Source organism: Pongo abelii, chromosome 8 (assembly GCF_028885655.2).
Source record: "Pongo abelii isolate AG06213 chromosome 8, NHGRI_mPonAbe1-v2.0_pri, whole genome shotgun sequence".
In the NCBI taxonomy this organism is placed as follows: Eukaryota; Metazoa; Chordata; class Mammalia; order Primates; family Hominidae; genus Pongo; species Pongo abelii.
In genome coordinates, this window is record NC_071993.2 from 72,353,166 (window position 1) to 72,375,500 (window position 22,335).

The following is a 22,335-nucleotide window of genomic DNA, read 5'->3' on the forward strand; positions in this document are numbered from 1 at the left end:
AGCCCTGCAGCACATGCAAGAAACACAAGGTTGAGAGTTCAAGACCAAGTTCTGAGACCAATTAGCTGTGTGACCTTAGGCAAGCTGCTTAACTCCTCTGAGCCTTGACTTCTTCCTATATAGAAAGGACAGGGAATAATAATAATAATAATAATAACAATACCTAATGTCTAAAGTATGCTTTTTCTTTTCTTTTAGAGACAGGTTCTCTCTCTGTCACCCAGGCTGGAGTGCAGCAGTGCAATCATAGCTCATTGCAGCCTCAACCTCCTGGGCTGAAGCAATCCTCCTGCCTCAGCCTCCCAAGTAGCTGGGACTACAGGTGTGTGCCACCATGCCCCACTTCAAGAGTGCTTTTTATAGGCTAGGCACTGTTCTAAATACAGATACGAACCCATTTAATCCTGATAGACACTCTGTGAGGTACAGCGGCTATTGTCTCTACTTTGCAGATAAGAAAATGGCATCAGAGGATAAATAAGTCCCCAAGGTCACACAGATCAAAAGTAGGAAAACCAAGTGGCAGATCCAGGCTGTCTGGCTGGTTAATTTTATTTCTAACCACTTCAGCTGCCTCTCTTGTCCTTCCCTGAAAAAGGATGCTGCAGGGGGTTTCGAATACACAAATACAAGGCAGAATGGGGTTGGGGACAGAGATGAGGCCCAGAGAGGCGCCCAAGTCCCTCTGCTTGAAGCGGGAGCTGGGTTTGCCGGAGCAGAGTCCGTGGAGCCGGCTCAGGGAAAGGAGGATGGGCTGGCTGCAGGGTCAGTGGGCAGGGGGAAGCCCCGGGAGGTACCTTCCCCTTCCCACCCGCATCCTCTTGGATGAAGAGATTTGTAGAGTCTTAAAGACTGACTGGCCCAACTCATTGTTTTCCAGAGGCAGACACGGAGGCACGGTGGGGGGACGAGGCTTGCCTGGAATCGCACCTGAGTGCGGAAGAAGAACTGGGCTGAGAACCTGGCTTGGGCTCTCTCTCTGCCGCCTGCTCAGGGCAGTCGGGGCAGGTGTGGTAGTGGAAGGTTGAGGTCAGAGTTCAAAATCCTGGGCCGATTTGAAATCACAGAGCCTCTGTCACAAAGGCTGAAGGGGCCAACTCAGTGTCCTGGGAAGAGTTCCAAAGAGCAGTTTCTATTGGACTTTTAGGGTTCTATGATCATGGAACTGGGGGTTCTCCAGCTTTCTGAAAACACCTTAAGAGGAAAATGGCTAAACTGCTAAACCATCAGACACTGGAATGTGTGGTCACGGGAGTGGGGAGCGTCTCCCGTGTAGGAGACTTCACTCCATTTCACCGCTTCCACCCTGCACATTTCAACACAGCCATCAGAGGGCTCCTTGAGAAAGGCGACTCAGACCACATCAGCTCCCTGGCTTCCCCAGGCTCCCAGTAACAGAAGAACGCCTTCCTGTGTCTGACAAGGCCCTGCCTGCCCCCGATGAGGCTGCAGCCTGGCCTCCTGACACCCCCATCCTCTTGAGCTCTGTCCTGGACATCCACAAGAGCCTCTTTTCTGCTCCTTGAAAATGCCAGGCCATTTCCCTTTTGGGGATCTCTGCCCTTGTAGGGGAGCGTCTGCTGCCAGAATGTTCCGCCTCCACAGCTCTGCATGGCTGCACCCTCCATGCCACTTAACCTCAGCTCCAACAACACCTTTCTGAAGGCTTTCTGGGACCACAGTCAGGAATCACCCTATCCCACCCCATCACTCACTCACCCTGTTGACAGAGTTCTGGACATCCATTTCTACTGCAATTCCGTCTCCCACTGGAATGAAATATAAGCTCTGGGAGGGCAGGGGCTACGTCTTCAGCTCAATCCCCCCAGGACCTAGCACAGTGGCAGGCACATAGTTGGCGCACATAACATTTGTTGCTTGAATCAATAACTAACCCCCAACCTGCGTAAGTTTCAGCATAGTCCCTCAGGAAGGCCAGAGGTTCGGCAAATTAATGAGGCCCGAAGGCCTTTCTGAAATATTCCAATTCCCAGAAGCAGCCAGAATCTGGCAGCTGAGGCCTCTCTGGGGTGGGGAAGAGAGTGGTGTCCCAATCCCTACCCCAATCCCTCTCCTCTGTACAAAATATTCTCAAGGACAGCAGCAAATGTGTTCTGAGAAGCTGCGGGTCAGGAGTGAGGCAGAGGAAAGTGGATCAAACGCTCCCAGCTCTGGAGAAGAAAGGCAGGACATCCGCAAATCGTATTTCTCCTGACAGCGGATGAGAGGAACTGTCAGTTTTCAGCTATCTGGGTCAGTGGGGAGGGGTCATGCATAATGAAACAACTATTTAAGAACAATACTCCTTGCTGGGATTTGTAAGGCACCCAGAGGTGTGGATGGTCTCGGAGCCACCCTGCCTCTGTCCCCCGCCCCCTTCTGCTAGCCTGACTCTTCGGAGGGGGGATGCCACACAGAGGTAATCCACTGGCGCCTAAGTGGAGGAATGTTTCCTAGGACAACTGAACAGAAAATTCCAACCCGCGCAACAAACTGTCCCCGTGCAGAAGGGAAAACAGGACTGCCAGTGGCTGACTCAGCTTCCAGGCATGTTAATGAGGTGAGGCAGGGGAGGGCTGCAGGCAAGACCAGGAGAGGAAAAGTTGACCCAAGTGGAGAAAATACGAAGAATATGCTGGGGGCAAGGGCGGCACAGGGGGTTTAAGGATATATACATCATAGGACTCCAGGTGGGTGAGTGAGTTGCCGATTCACCGTGGCTCCCCAGAACACCAAGGAAGACACAAGAAAACGCCCAGCCACCAGGTGCAGGGGAATGAGGCTGCCACAGCCTTTAATTTGAAACTCAGAGATGAGCTCCCCACACCAAGGCTGACTTCTGGGGCTTCTGCCTTTTGGATTTTTTTTTTTCTGATTTGCATCACAACCAGCTATTTGCATCTCAACTGTCACAAGGTACAAATGGGTTGTTGCTGGTTTCAGCCCACCCTGTCCTTTCCTTCCCTGGTGTCTGTGGGTTTTCTATAGCCAGGCAAAGGAAAAGAAATTACTCAGTGAGACTTGACAATGTGAATGGAGTCCTTGGGAGACAGAAAGGACTGTTTTCAAGCACCTTTGTTGTTGTGAATGGTCTAGCAGAGTCTGAGATTCAGTGAGAGACTGAGCAGAATCTTCGATCTGGTGGTGACAGTGAATTCGATTAGCATCCTCATTAGAAGCGACTGCCACAAAGTTCCTATGGAGAGATTACACTGCTTCTTCCTTCCCTTTCTGTTTTGCATCAGCTCCCTTGACTGCCCTGCAGTGGATTTCTGAGGTCATCCTTGCTACACAAACTCAGCCGGACCTGGTTTGGAAAAAGCCCTGGGCCATCTCGCTGATACTTGGGCATTTAACCATGCATTAACTCAACCAATGCTCATTTCCAGAGTGCCCCCAACGTTCCAGGCAGAGCATGAGGGCCTGGGTTACACTGGTGAGCCAAACCAAGCATGCCCCGCCCCCGTGCACCATTCAGTGCAATCAGGAGTTAGATTTAGTGGGATCCTCACACTAATCATGGGCATGTGAGAGTCATGTGGCTCCACAGAGCCTGGGACAGAGGGTTCTGACTGCTCCGCTGGCTCCCTTCCCTTCAGAGAATTTACTCAATGAACACATTTTCCTGCCACACCAAGCAAATCCAGAGTCACCTTCAACCCAGACACAAATCCCAATAGATGTATTTTTTCCTCAGAAATGGACTGGCAAGAAACAACACTTTTCTAAAAATCTTTTCTCTAACAGTTGCCTGATTTCTCTTTGTGGTTCCCTGATTTTTCTGGTTCTGGACACTCAGGCAATGTTTAACTGCTTTTGCAGTCCTTCTTTTGCTCCTGTTGACAATGTGGCTAAATGCTCCACGGGGGTCCCTGGGCCTGATCCTCCGTCATGGTGGGACCTCCCCTATATCCAAGACTGGTCCTCCGAAGCATTCACCCAGCCAGCTCCGGATTCCTCCAGAGAAGAACGCGAGATACACGAGAGCAGGGCTGGGGCCGAAAGCAACTCATCCCTCCCTCTTATTGAGGAATGAGCCCGGTGCCACATGCGGGATGATCTGGGGGTCGCCCCACCCGGAGGCTGGCCAAGGTGACCTCAGGGTTGGGTGGCCTGGGCTCCTGGGCTGCCTCTCCTCGTTGGCTCTGTCTCTGCAAGTCACTGTGCCCTGGAGAAGAGGAGGCCAGGCCTGCACTGTCAGAGACACTGACCAGCTCCCTTGGGAAAACAGCCATGGAGAGCAGGGAATGGTCCCTGGTGGCGTTGGGTGCCCTGACCGCAGTGGGTGTGCCAATGGTTAAGCCTGGGTGGGGGGCAGTCACTAGAGGCGGGTTGGTCCCAGATTACTCCTGAGCATTCCTGCAGACATTTCAGAAAGCGCTTCTAGCAAAGGGAGCCTGAGATAAAACCGGAGGTGTCAGGGTTACATTGCCCCCAACCAGTTGGGGTGAGCAGTCCTGGGGGGTTCCGGCCTTACAGCTGGTAAGCACTCGCTGGACCCAGGCCTGGTCAGGAGCTGCGGCTTCTCAGTGATGACAACGGCTAATGTACAGGGCACTGTGCCACCCCCTGTACATGCCTCCTCCTCTGTGACAGAGACAACTACTCGGCACCTTCCCCACACTTCCTGGCCTGCTGGTGGTGAGGTGGGGGCACATAGCTACTTCTGGCCAATAGTCATTGGGTAGAAGTCGCGGAGGCACTTCTGGGATGAAGCACAGAAGAGCTGGTACTTAGCCCTCCAGCTGCCTCTTCCCTGCTGCAGGGACCGAGGGACCTGCAGATCATGCCCCTCAGCCACTACATGGGGTAGGGTTTCCCTGTCCACCTGTGCTGGCCTAGTCGTCCGCGAGAGAAATCAACTTTTATGTGGGGCCTAACTCGTTACTGCAATATAAGCTGAGGGATGCATTCTCTTTCTTTTCTATTTGTTTTTTTTAAACAAATGAACAAAGTGAGGCTCATTACTTTACCTGAGGTCACACAGCTAGTACATGGAAAGGCAAGGCTGAAACACAGGCCCTGTCTGACTCCAGAGCTTGTGCTGCCCCCACACAAGCTGCCTTCCTTCTGGGTTGCCTCCAAGATCAAGCCTCAATTCCTTGGCCTGGCATTCGAGGCCCTCTGAGGCCCGGGTCCCAGCCTACCTCCCCACTACACACATCCTTGCTTGCCTGGATTACGGCCTGCTGTGGCCAGCCAACCTTCCTGTGTGCCTCTGGGTGCAGCCCTAGGCCCCTCTCACCACAGAGCCTCTCCTGATCCTCTCAGCCCCGCAGCTGACCCCTCACTGCCTGTGGTCACTGGACCTGGACCCCACGCTGGTATCCACGTTTCTCTTCTCTTGGGCATTATGGTTCTCCTGAAACCACAGATGGGACTTTCCTCTGAGCATCTCATTCATACAGTCATCTCCAAAAGGTGATACAAGGTGATCCATTAGGGTGTGAGAACATATTAGAACTTGTTTTTATACCTGTTTTTTCCACCTTTTAAAACTATTACATTAAAAATTTTGTTTTTTGGGTTTTTTTTTTTTTTTTTTTTTGAGACAGGGTCACCTAGGGTGGAGTGCAGTGGTGCAATCTCTGCTCACTGCACCCTCCGCCTCCCAGGTTCAAGCAATTCTCATGCCTCAGCTTCCTGAGTAGCTGGGATTACAGGCACACACCATCATGCCTGGGTAATTTTGGTACTTTGAGTAGAGACGGGGTTTCACCATGTTGCCCAGGCTGGTCTCGAACTCCTGGCCTCAAGTGATCCACCCGCCTCGGCCTCCCAAAGTGCTGGGACTACAGGTGTGAGCCACTGTGCCCGGCTTAAAAATATGTTTTAAAATGTACATACTGTATTTGTATCAACACACTGTTGACTCCTAGGACCATGGGTTACACTTGGCTCCCCAAGAGGCTAAATATAGTTCCTTGTAAATAGCAGGTGATCAATACATACTTTAGTTATCTCAGACAGATAGGTATGGAATGCCTTAGCAGGAGATGGAGACACACATGTACACACACACACACACATGTGTGCGCACACACTTGAACACACACACAGGCGCATGGTGGGACTGACTTGCCCACGTGCCCTGAGTCCTTGGGGGGACCGTGTCTGGTTGAGAGGAGCTGACAGAGGTGGGCAAGAGATGTGGGCAGAGGGGCTCCTGGGTCAACAGGGCGGGCCACTTGCTAAGCAGCCAGAGTAGAGAGGGCTCCTCCAAGGGCGGTGGAGGAAGCCCAGCCTGGAGCAAGGCCACCACGGCAGCCCCATGCAAGGAGTAATTGAAGAGAAGCACCTCAGGCTGGAAAACCTAATGGAATTCCTGAGCAGAGTGGGCCAGGAGGAGCAGCAGTAATAAATAGAAGTCCTATCAGCATGGCAGCTGCTGACAGGCAGAGAGATGGGGTGCAAGGTGGGGTGAGGGCAGGGGAGGAGGCAGGCTGAGAGGGTCCTGAAGGGATGGAGACCTGGCCGCACCTCATAGAGGCCTGGCTGCCCTGCCCCCCCACCCCCGCCCCTGTGATGCAGGGTGTGTCAGGACCAGTGCTGGAGGCTGCCCCCACCCTGAGCCTCCTCCCTCCTCCCTTACTTCCTTTTAAGGCTGGGCCCAGCCACGGTAGACCCCCTGGTGATGCAGGGGTCTTCTTATGGCCTGGGATCCCCTCCAAAGCACTTAGGTCCTTTTGCTCTTCACATGGAAAAGCTGGGGTCATTATTACACCAAAAACAGGAATTAGACTTTCTGCTAAGGTCATTATTTGAACAGGAGCAAAAACGGGTACAGGCATCCCAGAGAGGGCAGCAGATGATCCATCAGGGTGTGTGAAAATACACATATGGTTTATTTCTACCTTTTTTTTTTTTTTTTTTTTTGAGATGGAGTCTTACTCTTGTTGCCCAGGCTGGAGTGCAGTGGTGCTATTTCAGCTCACTGTAACCTCCACCTCCCAGGTTCAAGCGATTCTCCTGCCTCAGCCTCTCACATAGCTGAGATTACAGGTGCCCACCACCACGCCCGGCTAATTTTTGTATTTTTAGTAGAGATGGGGTTTCCAGTGTTGGACAGGCTGGTCTCAAACTTCTAACCTCGTGATCTGCCGGCCTCCCAAAGGGCTGGGATTACAGGTGTGAGCCACTGCACCTGGCCTTATTTCTACCTTTTAAAATTGCTATTTTTGTTCATGCTTTACAATATCCCTACTAGATTAGTATGATGATCGTGTATGTAACTTCTAAATAATAACCACACATATGGAAACATGTGCTTACATGTTTTTTGCAGGGTGTAGGGGGTAATCCAAAAGTAGAGACTAGTGATTTTTTTTTCAGCCTGATTTATCCTCAGAACCTACCAGGAGTGGGGCGCTGCAATGTTTGTTTCTATTTTATAGCTGAGGACCTGAACAGCCCAGGCAGGGTGGTGGGTCTGGATGGGTGGTGGGTCTGCATGGGCCATGTGTCCAGGGACTCACCTCATCCTTGTCCACCACCTGGATGAAGAGTGGAAGGGCAAAGCCGACCTGTGCCAGCTCAGTGATGGCCACGCTGTACTCAGAGCTGTTGAACTCTGGAGCATTGTCATTGATGTCAATAACCAGGATATTGAAGGTCGTGGTGACTGTAGCATCAGATGGGGTGCGGTCATCGTTCAGCTCCGTGCCCTGTGGACAGAGATCAGTCACCCTGGGGTGAAGGCAGCTAATCACAGCTACAGCTCTTGCTTACCAAAGACTTTCTCAGCACCAGCCACTGTGCCTCAATGTAAATGATCCCATCTAACCCTCACCACAACTCCAGGAGGAAGATTTTATCATTAGTATCCCCATTTTAGTGATAAGGAAACTGAGGTTCAGAGAGACTAAGTAACTTGTATAAGGATTCACAGCCAGAGTAGATTTCAAGCTCAGGTAGTAGGATCCTAGGACTGACAGCAGATGGATGAGATGGGGTGGGGAGGACAAGACAGATCTGGGGGTTCATCAAGGGACAAGGGGGAAGTCTTCATTCTCTTTGGCAGATGGTGAAACTGAGGCCAAGAATGTTTGTGCTGGTGGTTAATCAAGACTTAACTGAGCATCTGCAATGGCCTGAACCCTGTGCTTGGCTCTGAGGGTCAGCGTAGATGGACTGACTCAGATACCCGGGTGTCCAGTCTCTGGGCCAGAGCCATGGGCCCAAAAGTGCCCATTCCCAGTTCTGAGTCAGCCTTCTGAATCTGAGTCTCTCTAGGTGAGAGACACAGGAACAGATATCTTTCAATAGCTTTCCAGGGGATTCGGGTTCACAGCCAAGTGTGAGAACACACCCTCACATTTTATATAAAGACAGAAAAACTGAGTTCAAGTCCCGCAGTGGGGTGCTGGGACCAGGGGGCAGCTCTCTCTCTGGTGGAGCTGACCACCTCACCTCCATGGCAGGCGAGCAGACAGGAGGGAAGGATGGTGGTGGGAGCACGCCCTCCCATGGCTAACTCACACCTGAACAGCAGGGCCTCCCAAGGTCAAGGACAGCAATTAAGGGCCAGGCTGGGCTGCACCATCCTCCCCATGGCGCTGGAAGGGCCTCCTTCCCAGAGCCCCTGGCCTCAGTCTTTGGGCCACCAGTTTCTCTCAATCGATGGCTGATGGCCTGGGCTGGGAAGACGCCCTATGGCTCAGACAGGATCCATACCCCTAAATGAGTTTCTCAGGGAATAGCTCTGCAAGTCACTGATTTGAATTAAAACCGACCGTGAGTGGCAGGCGACTGCAGGGGGTGCGGGACTGTAGCTCTGCCTCACATCCTGGGGTGGGGACCCCAGCACATTGCTGTTGCATTGCTCCCTGCTGCATTGCTGTTTCTTAACAGGAAGCCGTGGCACTTGGAAGTGGGACAGAACCCCAGAAATGGGGCAAATTCCAGAATTCCAGGTGGCTGCAACAGAGAACTTGGAATCCTGGGACAACAGTAAGGAAGGACCACAGGATGAGCACCTACTGTGTGCCTCCCGCTGAGAGGGGATAAAAGTTCCATCCCGTGTGGTTGTTGATAATGGATGTGGCACGCCCAGCACACCTACAATTTCATAACTTGGGTGCCTTCCTGATGGGGCCCTGGGCACAGCCCCGGGAGGCAGTGTGGGGTGAGAGCACAGAAGCGATGTGCTTCTGGAGCCACCACCAGGGGCAGGAGCCCTTGGACACTGCTGGAGGCTGGCATCTGAGTGGGGGCATCTCCTCTACCTGGGGTGAAGATGCCCACCCAGGTCTCACCTTCACAGTCAGGATGAAGCCGTGGCTGTACAGGGGGTTCTCCCGGTCCAGCAGGCCATTCAAGGTCAGCGCTCCGCTGATGTAGTCCAGGGCAAAGATGCTGTTGGTATTCCCTGCAAGAGAGAGAAGCATTCAGGTGTGACCAGGCACAGGGCAGGGGAGCATGGAGCTGGGGCCAGGGCTCCTCTCTGGGCATTAAAGACTCATCAGTTACTTGAAATGAATGCTGGTTCAAGAGTAATAGAAAGAGCCCTGGAGTCCATGGAGCAGCTGGCAGACAGCAACGGGTCCCAGAAGGAGAACAGCATGGCCTTTCCAATCTCCTTCCGATCTCTGTGACACAGCCAGCGAGAAAGTCTTGGTTTGGTGCTACTATGCTTTCACTCTTCTCTAGACTCGCTTGATTTCTTTTTTAACAAAGAGAGAGCAGGTTTCAGGCTCAGAGCCTTCCAAAGGGAGTGGACGCCAGCCAGGATGCAGTAACCTGGTTTTGTTTCTCTTGTGCTTATTTTTATGGTCACATTCTATTCTATTCTAGTCTAGTCTAGTATATTCTATTCTAATTTTTTATTTATGACAGTGACGTAAAGTTTCCTTTTACAACAAATGTAAATTAAAGACATAATTTAAAAATAAGTACTATGTTAAGTACTTATTAAAATTTAAGATATGTATTAAAGTACTGGCAAAAATTATCTATGAGCCACACTTGCCTCAAACCGATGTCTCTGTAAACCCACCCCTCTCCCTCTGCCACCTTCAATTTCTGCTTCCTCTTCACAGAAACTCACAGTGGCGTCCTTGGGTTTCTCCAGATCACTATGCTCTTTCCTGCCTCCTCATCTTTTAGCGTCTGTCTTTCTCTCTTGTCCTCACCCTCTGCCCAGCTCAGTGCCAGCCTCTTCTCCTCCTCCTCCAGAAAGGCAGTCCTGACTTCTCTAGCTGGCCCCTTCTGGTCCCCACAGGTAGTAGCCACTGTTTTGTAACTAACTGTTCCCCAGTTGATTCTTGGGTGTTCATTGGATCTCCCTTCCTGGCCCTCTGAAGATGGGGACCTTTCATGACTGTCCCTTAAGGTACCTGGTCAACGCTGGGCACACAGTGGTAGGCATGTTCCCCACCTGGGCCAGTCCTGCATGGGCCCTCACCTTGCCCATATGCCCTTCCCACATGTGAATTCACCTAGGAAAATCCCAATTCCACTCTGCTGTTTTCTTCACGAATGAGTTTGTTGGTTCATTTACATACTCACTCACTCCCATTCATTCACCCACCCAGCAATCTCTAGGGTAGGCTTTCCTATAGTAGGCCCTGAGCTGGGCGTTGTTGGGCATGCAGATGTCAGCGTGCCAGGAATTCTGACACCAAAGCACTTTGCAGCCTGGTAAGTGATCTCTGGTACCCACCAGAATCAGCATCTCTGAGTTCACAGCAGGGAGAGGCTGTTTACAGATGGGAAAGCTCAAAGAAGGAAAGCTCCATAGAGAAGGGGTCATTAATTCCCTGGACCACTGACTGGCTGTGTGACCTTGGGCAACTTATCTAACCCCTGGTTTCCTCACTTGTAAAATACAGGTAATAATGGCATCTGCCTCATAGGGTTATGAGAATTAAATACGTGTGAAAGTATAGATATATTGCTTTGGGACCATTCCTGGTACAAAATAAGGACTCAGTAGTGTTGTCGTTATTGTTTGAGGTGGTTCCTGGAGAATGGGCAGGACTGAGGAAGAGGATGGATGGACACTGATTCCACGTTACAGAATTAATACCCAAGCCTTCAACACACGCAGATGAACACCAGAATTACCGTGGAAGTGGCTGTAGCTCCCAGGTCTTCCCCTTCCCCATCTCTAAAGGGATCTGCATGTAGCAGAGGCTCATAGCCTCTCTTGGATTAACTAGGGAAAAAGTCAAGGGTGGGGCAACTTCCTCTTCTAACTTTAGACTTTGGGATAGAAGCTATTCTCAGCCAACCATGCTGAGTCACCTGCCTGTGCTGGTCAGCAAGGCAGCTTACTTCTACCCAAGTTGGTGGCTAGTGGCCACTCTCACCTGTCCTCCCAGTCCACTGCACGGGCTGGGCAAGGCCAGGGAGAAGCTGCAGACAGTGGGGCCTGTTTAGAACTCAGTCTATCAGTCTATGCCTTCGGAATCTCTAACATGGGGCCAGCCCAGGAGGGAGTGTCACTGTAGCTATCCCCTTGCCTAAGGCTTCCTTTCCCAGCCATGGAGAGTCCTAGGTCACTTCCTGCTGGGTTTTGTATGGCTGCGTTCGCATAGTGGGGAGTTGTGGGGACAGGATTGCAAGGAGGCATATAAATGTATGATAGAAGGGAGTTTCTTTAGCTGGGAATTTTGCTGCTAGAGAAATGAGATGTGTGCTTTCATCTGTTCATTCATTCAACAAACAATTATTGTGCTTCTCTAATGAGCATACAGGCTGGGCGTGGTGGCTCACACTTGTAATCCCAGCATTTTGGGAGGTGGAGATGGGCAGATCACTTGAGGTCAGGAGTTCAAGACCAGCCTGGCCAACAGGGCAAAACCCCATCTCCACTAAAAATACAAAAATAGCTGGGTGTGGTGGCGCATGTCTGTAATTCCAGCTACTCAGGAGGCTGAGGCATGAGAATCGCTTGAAGCTGGGAGGCGGAGGTTGCAGTGAGCCGAGATCACGCCACTGCACTCCAGCCTGGGCGACAGAGCAAGACTGTCTCAAAAACAAATGGGGATACATTTTAATGGGGGCCACAGCACTCAACCAGGTACTCAAAGTACAGGGTGATCAGTGCTGAGGCTGGGTGAAGCAGAGGCAGTGCAGGGCCCTGTAGGGGCTGAGGTCCTCTGAGCCCCTAAGGCTGAGCTGAAGGGCTGCCCCGAGGCAAGACCTCAGAGCCTCAGGCCTCCCACCCCTGCCCCAACACACTCACAGGCAGGGGTCCCCTCCCCAGCTCCCACAGACAGCATCCCGGCATTCCAGATTTTCATATAAATTTACTTTTTTAAATAAAGGAACCTATCAAATGTTTAGCTAAATGTGATTCAATTTTTATCTTTGTGAGATTTTTCTTATAAATCATTCACAAACCTGAAGCCCCTTGTTGAATGACGTGCTTTCATTTTTGATTTGAAAAATAGGGTTTTCAACCCTGGAACACTCACTTGTATTTCTTCACTTAGCTCCTATGCCCCGTTCACGTACACACTGCCCACCTCAAACCCAGCATCTGTCCCCAGCACATAAGACACCCCATGCCCCGACCTAGGCAACCTTCTCCAGCAAACCTGCAGGCAAGTACCCCCCACACAGTCCACATTCAACCAAACTCAAGACACACACACACACACACACACACACACACTTCTTTTTCACACATCTGTTTGCATGGAGTACACCTTCCCACCTCCTGCCAAGCACGAGTGACTAACTCCCCAGACCAACAGCCAGAAAGAGCTATACCTAGGGAGCCGACAAGGCCACCTGAGTGAGGACTGACTCAGTGAGATGCTCGGTAAGATGCTCTTACTGTCACCATAGCAACACTGGCACTTGCTGGGATGCTGCTAGGCTTGGGTAGGGGCACGAGATGAGCCCTGCGCCCAAAGCTGGAAAGGCCAAGGGCATGTCTCATTCAAAGATTCATTGGTTTTTTTAATTCACTCATTCTTTCAAGTTCATATTGAGCACCTACTACGTGCAAGGTGTTGGAGAATCATTAAAGAAAAGCAGGCAAGGTTGATGCCTTCAGTCTCATATGAATTGTCTGTGAAGACAGACATTCATGATAAAACCACACAATTGAAAGTGTAAGTACTTGCTGAGCTAAGGCCCCTGAAGGAAAGCAATTCGGAAAAGAAATGGTTAAGATTACACCCTCTGGAGGCAGACTGCATGGGTTCAAATCATGGTTCTGCTACTTACTGGCTGTGTGACCTTGATCAAGTGACTTATATGTGGGCCTCAGTTGCTTGGTCTGTAAAATGGGGGCAATAATAGAACCCACCCCAGGCTGTCACTTTAAGGATTAAATAAGTTAATATAGTGCTGGGGACATAGGAAACTCCCAACAAATGTTGGCTGCCTGTGCTTTACCAAGATGGTACCACCGTGGTCTCTCCCCACCACCCCAGCAGCCTGTGCCTACAGCTGTTTTCCCAGCAGTGACACTGAGCCAACCCCACACTTTTGCCAGGGGAGCCTCGCCACAGAGGGCTAGTGTTTACAGGCTGCCCTGAACTAAGGCCGAGAACAAAACCCTCAGGCCCACAGGGCCCTGAACCCAGAGCTCTGACCTCCGCTCCCCCCTCATTCAGGATGGTGGGTGTGGAGGGGAACTCCACATCCCTGCCTCGCTCCCTTCCCTTCTTCCCTCACCTCCACGTCCTCCCCTCCACAGGCGCTGTGGGCTTGGCAGCCACACATACAAGTTTCTCTGCTCTCCTGGAAACTGATACCTCCATGTCGGCCTTCTGGTCTCCCAGACATTCTTTATCCAAGTCCCATGGGGGGCTGGGGGGGCTGGGGGCGCTCACCAGGGAAGCCTTTCATCTGTTCAGCCCCACTTCTGCTGAGCAGAAGGGCAGCTGCTTCCCCTGGGTGGACAGGTGCTGTCCTGAGTTCCAGGGTGGGGGAGTGTCTGGTAGGTGAGGGGTTTTGGGGTGGGGTGGGGGCTGCACTTTTACCACCGTAAGGATTCTGGAACTGGTGATTCAAATTGATCACAAAAGAAAAAAGCAGGTCATTACTGGCCCTGCTGGTTTTCCTGGGGGCAGCCACCTCCTCTAGGAGCTCCAGGAATCAAGACCTTTTCAGATTTGCAAGAGAGAGGCTGGGAGGAATGAATCATGTGTGAAAGGCTGCTGGGCAGGGGTTGGGGGGGCGGGTGGGGATTGCAGCCTTCATTCTTCTATTTATTAAAAAGTAGTAGCCACTACTTATCAAACACTTACCATGTGCCAGGCACTGAGCTAAGCTGTTTGCACAATCACATCACCTATTCGTTGCAACCCCCTTATAAGAAGATATCCCATCTTCTGTGTGAGGAAGCAGGCTCAGAGATGCTCAATAACTTGCCTAAGGTCACATGGCTAGCAAGTGGCCAGCTTGGACTTAGATTTACATTTCTCTTTCTCTCCCTGCAGGAATTGGCCTTCCACACATTTGTGCACATTCTGCACCTGGCCCTGTGCTATGGGGCAAGGAAATAGGATGAGGCAAATAAGAGATCATCATCCTTCATAGAGTGGAGTGTCAACAAAGTGGCTTCTTCCTCAAGAGGGAGTCCTAAGGCTGGGCACAGTGGCTCATGCCTGTAATCCCAGCACATTGGGAGGCCGAGGTGGACGGATTACTTGAGGTCAGCAGTTAAGACTAGCATGGCCAACACAGTGAACCCTTATCTCTACTAAAAATACAAAAATTAGCCGGGCGTGGTGGCAGGTGCCTATAATTCCAGCTACTCGGGAGGCTGAGGCAGGAGAATTGTTTGAACCCGGGAGACGGAGGTTGCAGTGAGCCAAGATCATGCCACTGAACTCCAGCCTGGGTGACAGAGCGAGACTCCGTCTCTCTCTCTCTCTCTCTCTCTGTCTTTCTCTCTCTCACACACACACACACACACGGGGGAGTCCTTACACATTCTGGAAAGTTCTAGATAAATTCCTCCATGGTAGAGTTTTACATAGCAGCAGAATGTCCATGTTGCGATGTCTTCCAGGTAGCTAGGGAGGTGGCCTACCATGGGGACTGGTGGGGGAAGGTAAGGCAAGAGACAAGAGCTGTCAGCACAATGGGGCTGGTGACGTTTGTCAGACACTGGGGAAAAGCGCACCAGGCGAGGCTGGCGTTTATGGCACATGTATAATTGGACGAGTATAAGCAGAAATATTTAGAAGGCAGTGAAGGAGACAGAGAGGCAATGGCCAGAGAGGTAGATGGGAAACCAGCCTAGTGCCGGGTGCCCAGAGTCAGGGAAGGAGGCAGTCTTGAGAAAGAGACAGTCTGCAGGGTCAGAGAGAGCAGAGAGCTCAGGAAGAGAAAGGTCTAGCAAAGGCCACTGACTGGGTCTTCAGATGTCCCCAGAGTCAGACTTTAAAATACTGAGGGATGGTGGGGCAGGGATGTGGGGACAGTGAGCACAGGTCCTGAGGTGCTGCTGCCCAGAGTTTGGTGTAAAAAACAAGGCAAGAGGCTGAGTGGCAGCTAGAGGGCGCTGCAGAGTCAAGCAAAGGGCTTCTGCTGTTTTCTAGGTGGTCAGTGGGAGAGGGAGAGGGAGAGGGAAGTGGACTGGGAGGTGCTGCAGCAGCGGGTAGAAGGTCTGATGTTGGGGCGGGGCAGCTCTCTCTCTTTGAGCCATGCGGGGCAGGGGGAGCTTAGGCTCATCCCCCTACCTCTTTCTTCCTCCAGGCTGGAAGGCTACCCCCCTTCACGCCCCCTGCCCCACCTGCAGCATCGCCCCTCCTGCCTGCTGCCAAATCTCATCATTCCCACATCTTGTCCCCTTGTTATCTCACTGGCAGCATCTTGACCCACAGCGGAGCTGGGTCTGGGTGAAAAGCAGTTTAGTGAGTGGCCGATGGTGCGTGCGGGAACACAGGCTGATGACTTTCAATTGCTTTGTCTGCTCCGCTGGGCTAACAGCCCCTGAGTCGTGCCTCTGCTCTTCTGCACTCAGAGTTAAAGGAAAACCCAAGGCTCCCCGCTCGGCCTGGGAACTGCCCTTTCTGAAAATCCAGTATCACCTGCTATAGGAAGCCCATCCGCATCTCTCGCCTGGAGGCTCTGCCACCTCTGGCTCCTCTGAGCCCTTGAGTGCTGGGCTCAGAACTCACGAGGCAGCTGCCCTGTGCAGTGGGCTTCTTTAATTCTCATGCCTGGAGACCCAGCGTGGCCTTGAGGATAAGGGCTGGGGTCTCATGCTGCAATCTCTGGCAGTCCCCAGAACAGCGCTCATTATATATTTGTTGGATGGCCTGAAGTTTCTCTTCCTCCCTCTGCAGCAATTCCAAAGGGTCAACCAGTATGTAAGAGGGAGCGGCATACTTGGGGCCTAGTCCTGTGTTGGGGCAGCAGGGGAGAGAAGAGAAGAAAAAAGCCATGGCTTATGAGGAGCTCGGGATCTTAGGAGCTGGGCCTAAGCAGCCATCTCTTTAAATGGCAGTGTCTGAATGGAGGCGGGAGGCTGGATGAGATTGACCTGTGCGATCCTGATCCCCACTGTAGCCTCTGACTTGGTCACCTGGCCCTGCCCAGGTCCAGCGTCAGAGACCTTACCCAGGGAAGGGAGCAGAACTGGGATCTGCTTCCATTCCTTCCAATGGTTTCTCTTCTAGTCATGGTCTGTGCCTGGAGTCTATTACGTCAACACCCTGGTGAAGACCGCATACTGAGCATGAACTCACAGGATGTAAAAAAGACCTAGGTTCCAACAACAGCTCCATCACTTACCAGTTGTGAGACCTCCTGCAAACCACTCATTCCTTCGGGCCAAATTTCCCATCTGTAAAGTGTGGAAAACAGCTCCTACCTCACCAGGCTGTGTGAGCATCAGGAGTGATCATGTATGTAAGGCACTTATTGTGGTGCCTGACATGTAGCAGGTGGACACTTTGGTTTCTTCTTTCCTGCCATGCCTGTTTTCTTTTTTTCTTTTATTTTCTTTCCTTTTGTTTTGAGACAGAGTCTTGTTCTATCACCCAGGCTGGAGTGTGGTGGCTCGATCACAGCTCACTGCAGACTTAACCTCTTCAGCTCAAGTGATCCTCCCACCTCAGCCTCCCTAGTAGCTGGGACTGCAGGTGCACACCACTGCGCTCAGCTAATTTTTGTATGTTTTGTAGAGACAGGGTTTCACCATGTTGCCCAGGCTGGTCTTCAACTCCTGGGCCCAAGCAATCCTCTGGCCTCGACCTCCAAAAGTGCTGGGATTACAGGCGTGAGCCACCACACCTGGCCATGCCTGTTTTTGGAATAGTAGAATCACAGCAAGCTAGTCCCAGCTGTGGCCCCTCTCATCCAGAGTTGTGAGGGGCATGCCCCACAGTGGCCAACACAGACTGAGTTCTGACCTTGTGCTGAGCACTGTGCAAAGCGTTTTGTATGCATGTCTTATTCAGTCTCACAAAACCCCTGAGACAGACACACTATCCTCATTTTACAGAGGAAGAAACTGAGGCACAGAGAGGTTAAAAATAACCTGCACTCGATCATCTAGGCAGTGAGGGGTAGAGCAAGGAATTAAACTCAGCTTCCAGGAAGCTAAAGAGTTCATGTCCCATTCAGAGGACCCTGGCCCTTCCTGTCTCCCCTGCCAGGTGTAGCCCATTAAGCAGCTGCGTGTGGGCAGCCTAAGCCCCCGGGCCCCTGGGGCAGGCTGGCTTGCAGGCCCATCGCTGTCCAGTGGAGCCGTATCATTCTGACTGGTATAGAGTTGTATCACTGTATAATGAAAATTGGGAGTCAGTATGAGATATGGGCTTTGAGCAAGACATCTTATGAATTAAAAATCGTTACTTAGCTGCCTGATGACAAAAGGGGCCTGCATCCTGGATGGCATCTGGGCTGGGCTACATTCAACAGCCCCACGATCAACATATGGCAGCCAGCGGTGTGGGTTACCTCGGCTTTCAACCAGGAGAGGGGACCAGCCTGCCGAGAGTCTGCTGCTGCATAAGGATCCTGGGTCAGGCGGGGTGGGGGAAGACTGCCCCTTCCCAAAGCTTCCCAAGCTGCCTGGAGCCTCTTCCTGCAGGTCTCCTCTGTGTGCATTCAGACCTCCACTCAAATGTCACTCCTCAGATTCCTCCCCAGTTACCCCCACCTTCCCACCCTCACCCCTGCCACTCTCTCTCCATCATCCTCTTTTATTTCTTTCAAAGCACTTCTACTTTCTGAACCTCTCTTCCATCTCTTTATGTGTTTCTTATTGTCTGTTTCTCCCTACTGGAATGTAAGCCCCAGGAGGGCAGGATTGGTTTCCCCAAGTGCCCAGCAGATGCCTAGCAGGTGATCAATCAATGTTTTCTGAATGGATGAACGGGCCACAGCAGGAATGTCTGAGGGCCGCTCTGAGACTGGTCCAAAAGGCTGCGGAGCAGAGCGATACTGGGGTGACTCCTGATGTCACACATCATAAAGACACCACAGCTGCACTAGGGCCCATGAGGAGGGATCAGCCAATTAGCAATTCCAGTTGGGGCTGTAATACCCTCCTGATACAGCCATAGTGATATGTTTGTTTGAGCTGAGCTGTCTCAGTTAATTAGTTATTACTGTCCAGTCAGGGTAAGACAAACTTCCAGTCCCTCAAGTAGGTGTGAACTGCAGTCTGCTTGTCTTACAGGCATTTTACACAACAATAGTTTTTATCAAGCTCACTTAAACCAACAAATGATAACCTCTCCTAATAAGGCTACAAACTGGACCCTGATTAATTTGCTAATAACTGGCTCCAATTTATGAAGCATTAACTTGAGTAGCCAAAGATAGTGAAATCTATCATGCCAGTTTGCTAAGAGTCAAGCCACACTCTTCCACCCACAGCAATGCACTGTGCATGGCTCCCTGTAAAATGGAAAGCCTCAGAGAGGCGGCCCCTGGTCCTCTGAGGATGTTTTGATGGGGACCAGAAAGACATCACCAAGGACTATGGCTGAAATAAGAACCTATTTCCTGAAAAACCTTTACACTGCCATGGAGAGAATTTCTTCAAAGGGAATAATCATGAATGTGTCCATAAATGCAGTCACCAGGATGTTCACCATAGTGCTGTTTAGTAAGAAAAAGTGGAGATAACCTAGATGTCCAACAATAGGGGATTCATTAAATAAGTTATGATATGAAATGCAGCAAGCCACTAAAACGTTGCAGAAGAGATGCTTGTAACTTGAAAAAATAGATGTGTTTATGATGTGTTTTAAAAAAGGACAATGATCAGCACAGTTCCATAAGATAATTTTTTTGGTTTAAAAAATGTGTGCATAGAAAAAAGGAATGAAATGTTAGCAAAGTGTGAACACAGATTATCTGAGTGATAGTGCTAGGACAGAGGTTTTCAGACTCAGCACTGTGGCATTTGGGGCTGGATAATTCTTTGTTGTGGGAGGCAGTCCTGTGCATTGTGAGTTGTTCAGCAGCACCCCTGGCGTCTACCCACTAGATGCTGGTAGCACTTTCCCCCAGATATGACAGCCAAAATAATCTCCAGACATTGCCAAATGTCTCCTGAGAGGCACAATCGCCCCAGTGAAGAACCATTGCTCCAGTCATTTCAACTTTCTCTTTTGACTGATTTGAATTACATCTGTTGTCTTTCTTTTTTTTAAAAAAAAAGGTCAATACAAGTTCCTTTAAAAAAAAATCCCCAAAGTTCTACAACTTCCTAGTGGTGACAGTTGTACAACACTGTGAATGTAATTAATGCCGCGGAATTGCACACTTTAAAATGGTAAATTTTATGTTATTTATATTTTACTGCACCAAAAAAACCCCCCAGTGTTTGATGGTGTGTGTCTTTGTGTTCCAAGTTGGTGCTAGATGCAGGCTGCTTTGCAAACTGATTCATTTTAATGTGCAGTTCTTCCTCTCCCTGGGTTACCACAATTACTAACAACAATTCACCAGATTTAATCTCCCTGAGGGCAGGGGCCTTTCCCGCCCTGCTCTTGCTACATCAGCCAGGATGAAGGAAGGAATTTGCTCACAGAGGAGCTGCGAGGCACTGGAAAGGTGAGGTCTCTGCTTCCAAGTGGCATCTAGTCTAGATGAGGAAATAGGACCTGTGCCAAAAAGGGGCCCAGTCCTGCTGAGGGCAGCTTGCCGGGCCCTGGAAGATTCCGCAGGAGGCTGGAGGAGGAGGAACTCCTTCAGCTGGGCCTTGGATGGCAGGGCTGGGGTAAGTATGGAGGAAGAGGGCACTCCTGCTGGGGAGACTGGCCTGAGCAAAAGGGTGGAGGTGGGACCATGGCTTCCCAGCGGGGGAGCTAGCAGGAGGAGCAGAGCGTTCACAGGAAGCCGTCAGGAGAGGCTGATGCCCGGAAGAGGAAGCAGTTTGGATTTTTGTCTGGCTTTGAGGAGCTCCTGCAGGGGTTGGGCTGGAGGCAGGAAAGCCTCCTGGTGACGAGGGCATGGACTGGGTGATGGCAGAGAGAAAAGGGGCAATAACAAGGGCTGACATTTCTTGTGGGCCCGCTGCGTGGCAGGCGAGGTGCTCAGCACTTCATGTGTGTTGGTCAGCTACTCCTCAAGGCCTCCCCCTGTGAGGGCACCATCATTATTATTCCACTCTTAGCTTTTAAAATTCTTTTTATTTTTATTTTTTATTTTTAGAGACAGGGTCTCACTCTGTCACCCAGCCTGGAGTGCAGTGGCACAATCAGCTCATTGCAGTCTCAAACTCCTGGGCTCAACGGATCCTCCTGCCTCAGTCTCCCACATTGCTTAGATTACAGGCACGAGCCACCATGCCTGGCCTTCCATTATTATTGTTATTCCCATTTTACGGGTGAGAAAACAGAGGCACAGAGAGATTAAATGATTTGCCTGAAGTCACACCACTGGTCAGTCGCAGAGCCAGGATTCCAGGCCAGCCTGTCTGCCTCTAGAGACTACAGGCTTAGTCCACACGCTGCTTGCCCCTGAGAGATGGGGAAGATGCGTGCTTCTGCCTGTTGACCAAGCGCTTCACATGTTTGTTCACATGCACGATCTCACTGGATCCACAAAATACCCTGTGAAGCCAGCACTGCTACCCATTTGTCAGATGAAGAAACTGAGGCACTGTCAGGTGAAGTGACATGTCCAAGGATACATGGTTACTGAGTGACCATGCTGGGATTAGAAGCTGGGTCTTTTGGGTCTCACATAGCCCTCATGGCTGCCATGGGCCTTGTCTCTCCTGTGTGGGACTGGTGCTCCCTCAGCTCTGGGGCCCGGAGTCTGGCCAGGAGGTGAGCAAGGTGAGGAAAAGGAGAGCAGGAAAAGGAGGCCCCCCCCGCTGCCTGCTTGGTACCCAGTTACCTCCGCGGCCTGGGGCAGGTTGGCCCAAACACCCGTGCTTCCCCTCAACTGGGGTCTCTCCTTGGGCCAAGAGTGGGAGCCAAGGTGCCCTGGGTCCCCCAGCCTGTGCCTCCCAGAGGGCTGTCTGTTCTGCCTGTCACTGGGCAGGGCCCACAAAACTCACCTGAGGCTTGGCACTCAAGAGAGGTCAGGGCGCAGGGAGATGTACAGCCCCGATAAAGCCATGTCAGTCTGTGTATAAGCAGCGTTTGATATTTGATGATCTGAAAGGCCTTGTCCCAGGGAGGGAGGGCGAGGGAGGCAGGAGTGGGGGAGACACTTAAGAAAACAAACAGGACAGTGATCAGATCCCCAAGGAGAAGAAAGCCCATGGCAGGAGGAGGGGGCACGCGCTGTCTGTCATCCTGGTCGTGTTGTCATCCCCTCCTCTGGCTCCAATCCAGCAATGGGACATGGGAAAGATGGGCCCAGGGATGAAGCTTCTCGGGAAGTGGGAACACTAGAGACCACCTATCTACCACTGGGCCTGTCCGTACCAAGCATGGGGTGGGTCATACCCCCAGGGAGCCCACCATCTAATGGGGAAGATTGGTCACCTTCGGGGAAGGACAAGGCACATGTATGAAGAAGCCGACTGGAGAACTCATAAAGGAGTGGATGTGAATTTAAGAGACTGGTTTCATCATTTGGGGCTTGTGGACATTCTGAGATTCAGTTTCCTCTTTGGAGGTGAGAATACCTCCCCCACTCACAGGGCTGTTTAGAGGTTCAGTGAGATAAGGAATCTGAAGATGCTTTACAAACTGTAAAGTGCTGAGCCCATGCCAGGATGCATCAAAGATGGTGAACTGGGTGCCCGGGGCAGGTGGAGCTGTGCAGTGCCACAGACTGGATGACGTGAAGCAGGAAAGACCAGCACAGCAGGGCAGGGTGGGGTGCAATGGCAGTGACAGGTGTACCCTGAAGTTTGTGGGACAAAGAGGGTTGGTGCCCCTGAACCTTCCCTCCAAATCCTACTGCCCAGGGTCCAGCCTCCCCCTCAAACTGCCATCTGTTCAGTCC

At 51.3% G+C, this 22,335-nt stretch overlaps 1 protein-coding gene across 1 annotated transcript in view; it reads right to left on the reverse strand.

The window, feature by feature from the left end:
• CDH23 (cadherin related 23) overlaps positions 1-22,335 on the reverse strand; it is a 459,756-nt gene that overhangs the window by 189,970 nt on the left and 247,451 nt on the right. The window contains exons 10-11 of the mRNA XM_054522498.2: positions 9,255-9,367; positions 7,476-7,664 (exon numbers count right to left, since the gene is read on the reverse strand). Of these exons, the coding sequence (XP_054378473.2) occupies positions 7,476-7,664; positions 9,255-9,367 (302 nt within the window). The remainder of the gene's footprint in view (positions 1-7,475; positions 7,665-9,254; positions 9,368-22,335) is intronic.